This window comes from Malurus melanocephalus, unplaced genomic scaffold (assembly GCF_030028575.1).
Source record: "Malurus melanocephalus ecotype Western Australia unplaced genomic scaffold, MMel_1.1 scaffold_133, whole genome shotgun sequence".
Lineage (NCBI taxonomy): Eukaryota > Metazoa > Chordata > Aves > Passeriformes > Maluridae > Malurus > Malurus melanocephalus.
The window spans coordinates 1,242,736-1,246,491 of NW_026623365.1; the positions used below are offsets into that span (position 1 = coordinate 1,242,736).

Here is a 3,756-nt window from a genome sequence, read left to right on the forward strand (position 1 = left end):
ATTGAGCTGAACAAGAAGCGGGAAGCAGAGTTCCAGAAGATGAGGCGGGACCTGGAGGAGGCCACACTSCAGCATGAGGCCACAGCTGCTGCTCTGCGCAAGAAGCATGCTGACAGTGTGGCCGAGCTCAGTGAGCAGATTGATAACCTACAGCGGGTCAAGCAGAAGCTGGAGAAGGAGAAGAGTGACCTCAAGTTGGAGCTGGATGACCTCAGCTCCAACATGGAGCAACTCATAAAGGCCAAGGTAGAAGGAGGCCAAGGTGGACATCTTATCTCCACCATGGGCATCATTCTCCTGCTTCATCCCTTCCCTCCATCCTTTCCTCTTCCAAGGTGGGCATGGAGAAGATTTCTCGCACCATGGAGGACCAGGCAGCTGAACACCGGGCCAAGCTGGAGGAGACACAACGAGTCCTCAATGACACCAGCACCCAACGGGCCAAGCTCCAGACTGAGAACGGTGGGAACCTTGACCCATACCCATCACCCCACATCCTCAGCCTCTGTCCCACATCTTCAATCCCCACCACACCCCTGAATACCTGTCCCACCTCTGCAGGAGAGCTGTCCCGCCAGCTGGAGGAAAAGGAGGCCCTTGTTTCTCAATTAACTAGGGGCAAGCAGTCATACACCCAGCAGATGGAGGATCTGAAGAGGCAGCTGGAGGAGGAGATGAAGGTGAGGATGGTGGGATGGCTGAGAGGGTATCCAGGAGGGCCACAAGACAAGGKGTCCTTCACCCTCATGATGGTAGCACATAAGAGATGTCAGGTTCAGGCTGGTTCAGGTGGGTGGCTGCACCTAAGAGTGGCTGAGTTGGGTTGCATTGGTTGAACACCTGAGAGGTTGAGATGAGCAGGTAAGCTCTGAAGCAACTGGGTTGGTCTATGGGTGGCTGGGTGGCACCAGACCAGAGGACATCAAACTGGGCCACACTGAAGATACCCATCTTTAGATCTCTCTAGGTCTAGACGTGCTGGATTTGGTTTGGATGGTCTAGAGAGGGCTTGGCTAAGAAATACCAATGCTTACTGAATTTCAAGACCTATACATAGCTCAAGCGCACCTTATCCTTGCCTCTCCTTCCCAGGCCAAGAATGCACTGGCCCATGCCCTCCAGTCAGCCCGGCACGACTGCGACCTGCTGAGGGAGCAATATGAGGAGGAGACGGAGGCCAAGGCTGAGCTCCAGCGCTCGCTCTCCAAGGCCAACTCTGAGGTGGCACAGTGGAGGACCAAGTATGAGACAGATGCCATCCAGCGCACTGAGGAGCTGGAGGAGGCTAAGTGAGTCTTCTCCCCATGGAGAGAGCTTCTATGGTGCAGGAGAGAGTGGACACCCTTCCACTGCAGAAGGATTTGGAGATGGTATAAGGGTCTGGAGATGGTAGAGGAGATCTGGAGCCTCAGCCAAGCAATAGGTAGAATAAGGTTTGAGTTGACCCACTTGGCCCATGGGTCACCACAGTCAGGTTTTCTCCCGTGACAGGAAGAAGCTGGCCCAGCGGCTGCAGGAGGCTGAGGAAGCGGTGGAGGCGGTCAATGCCAAGTGTTCCTCCCTGGAGAAGACCAAGCACCGGCTGCAGAATGAGATTGAAGACCTTATGGCAGATGTGGAGCGGTCAAATGCAGCAGCTGCTGCGCTGGACANAAGACCTATACATAGCTCAAGCGCACCTTATCCTTGCCTCTCCTTCCCAGGCCAAGAATGCACTGGCCCATGCCCTCCAGTCAGCCCGGCACGACTGCGACCTTCTGAGGGAGCAGTATGAGGAGGAGACGGAGGCCAAGGCTGAGCTCCAGCGCTCGCTCTCCAAGGCCAACTCTGAGGTGGCACAGTGGAGGACCAAGTATGAGACAGATGCCATCCAGCGCACTGAGGAGCTGGAGGAGGCTAAGTGAGTCTTCTCCCCATGGAGAGAGCTTCTATGGTGCAGGAGAGAGTGGACACCCTTCCACTGCAGAAGGATTTGGAGATGGTATAAGGGTCTGGAGATGGTAGAGGAGATCTGGAGCCTCAGCCAAGCAATAGGTAGAATAAGGTTTGAGTTGACCCACTTGGCCCATGGGTCACCACAGTCAGGTTTTCTCCCGTGACAGGAAGAAGCTGGCCCAGCGGCTGCAGGAGGCTGAGGAAGCGGTGGAGGCGGTCAATGCCAAGTGTTCCTCCCTGGAGAAGACCAAGCACCGGCTGCAGAATGAGATTGAAGACCTTATGGCAGATGTGGAGCGGTCAAATGCAGCAGCTGCTGCGCTGGACAAGAAGCAGAGAAACTTTGACAAGGTGGGAGGACACAGTGGTGAGACAGGAACAGATGGGAAATACGGAGACAGAAAGTGACCCATTGCTTTGCCCCAGATCTTGTCTGAGTGGAAGCAGAAGTTTGAAGAGTCACAGATGGAGCTGGAGGCATCTCAGAAGGAGGCCAGGTCCCTCAGCACCGAGCTGTTCAAGCTGAAGAATGCCTATGAGGAGTCGCTTGATCACTTGGAGACCCTAAAGAGGGAGAACAAAAACCTCCAAGGTRAGACCATGGTTCTCCCCCTGTCCACCTGATTCTCCACCACTTTCCACCAAGTCTGATGCTATCTCATCCAAGCAGAGGAGATCTCGGACCTGACGGAGCAGCTGGGTGGCAGCCATAAGACCATCCATGAACTGGAGAAGGTCCGGAAGCAGCTGGATGCTGAGAAACTGGAGCTCCAAGCTGCACTGGAGGAGGCTGAGGTGAGCCAAATCACATCRCCATGAGTCCCATGTTGTCCTGGTCTTCTCTGTGGCCCTCTAATGACTCTCTGTCCACACCAGGCCTCTCTGGAGCACGAGGAGGGAAAGATCCTGAGGGCCCAACTGGAGTTCAACCAGGTCAAGGCAGAYTACGAGCGCAAGCTGGCCGAGAAGGATGAGGAGATGGAGCARGCSAAGCGCAACCACCTGCGGGTGGTGGACTCGCTGCAGACCTCACTGGATGCCGAGACCCGGAGCCGCAATGAGGCCCTGAGGCTGAAGAAGAAGATGGAGGGTGACCTCAATGAGATGGAGATTCAGCTCAGCCATGCCAACCGCGTGGCTGCCGAAGCTCAGTCCCACCTGAAAGGAGCCCAGGCTCACCTCAAGGTGGGATCAGCCACCTCTGTGGAGGTCCTCCGAGCCGTTTGGAGCTGCTGGCTGATGTCCATTCTGTTTACCCCAACAGGACACCCAACTGCAGTTGGATGATGCGGTAAGAGCCAATGAAGACCTAAAGGAGAACATCGCCATTGTGGAGAGGAGGAACAACCTTCTCCAGTCAGAGCTGGAGGAGTTGCGGGCAGTGGTGGAACAGACCGAGAGGGCCCGCAAGTTGGCTGAGCAGGAGCTGATAGAGGCCAGTGAGAGGGTCCAGCTTCTCCACTCACAGGTGAGTCCTCACACACCTTCAAGGAGAGAAGTCACCTCCATCCATGGGTTTGGGCTTCTAATAGGCTGAGTTACCAAGGTCTCCAGATCCTTGATGCTGGCAGAGCTGGCAGAGTTGGCAGGGAGTAGGGGGCATCAAGTACCAGGGGTTTGAAGAAGGATGGGTCAGCAGTTGAACACGCACCTCCTGACATATTCTCCTCCAACTCCAGAACACCAGCCTCATCAACCAGAAGAAGAAGATGGAGGCCGACATTTCCCAGCTGCAGACAGAGGTGGAAGAGGCCATCCAGGAGTGCAGGAATGCTGAGGAGAAGGCCAAGAAAGCCATCACTGATGTGAGTGCCATGGTTG

At 55.4% G+C, this 3,756-nt stretch overlaps 1 protein-coding gene across 1 annotated transcript in view; it reads left to right on the forward strand.

The window, feature by feature from the left end:
* The window catches only part of LOC130576259 (myosin-6-like), a 14,119-nt gene that overhangs the window by 8,362 nt on the left and 2,001 nt on the right, over positions 1 to 3,756 (forward strand). The window contains 10 exon segments of the mRNA XM_057370778.1: positions 1 to 246; positions 336 to 462; positions 562 to 680; positions 1,093 to 1,289; positions 2,103 to 2,286; positions 2,362 to 2,527; positions 2,606 to 2,730; positions 2,812 to 3,120; positions 3,200 to 3,403; positions 3,615 to 3,740. The exon segment at positions 1 to 246 is cut by the window's left edge and continues 120 nt beyond it. Coding sequence (XP_057226761.1) covers positions 1 to 246; positions 336 to 462; positions 562 to 680; positions 1,093 to 1,289; positions 2,103 to 2,286; positions 2,362 to 2,527; positions 2,606 to 2,730; positions 2,812 to 3,120; positions 3,200 to 3,403; positions 3,615 to 3,740 — 1,803 coding nt within the window.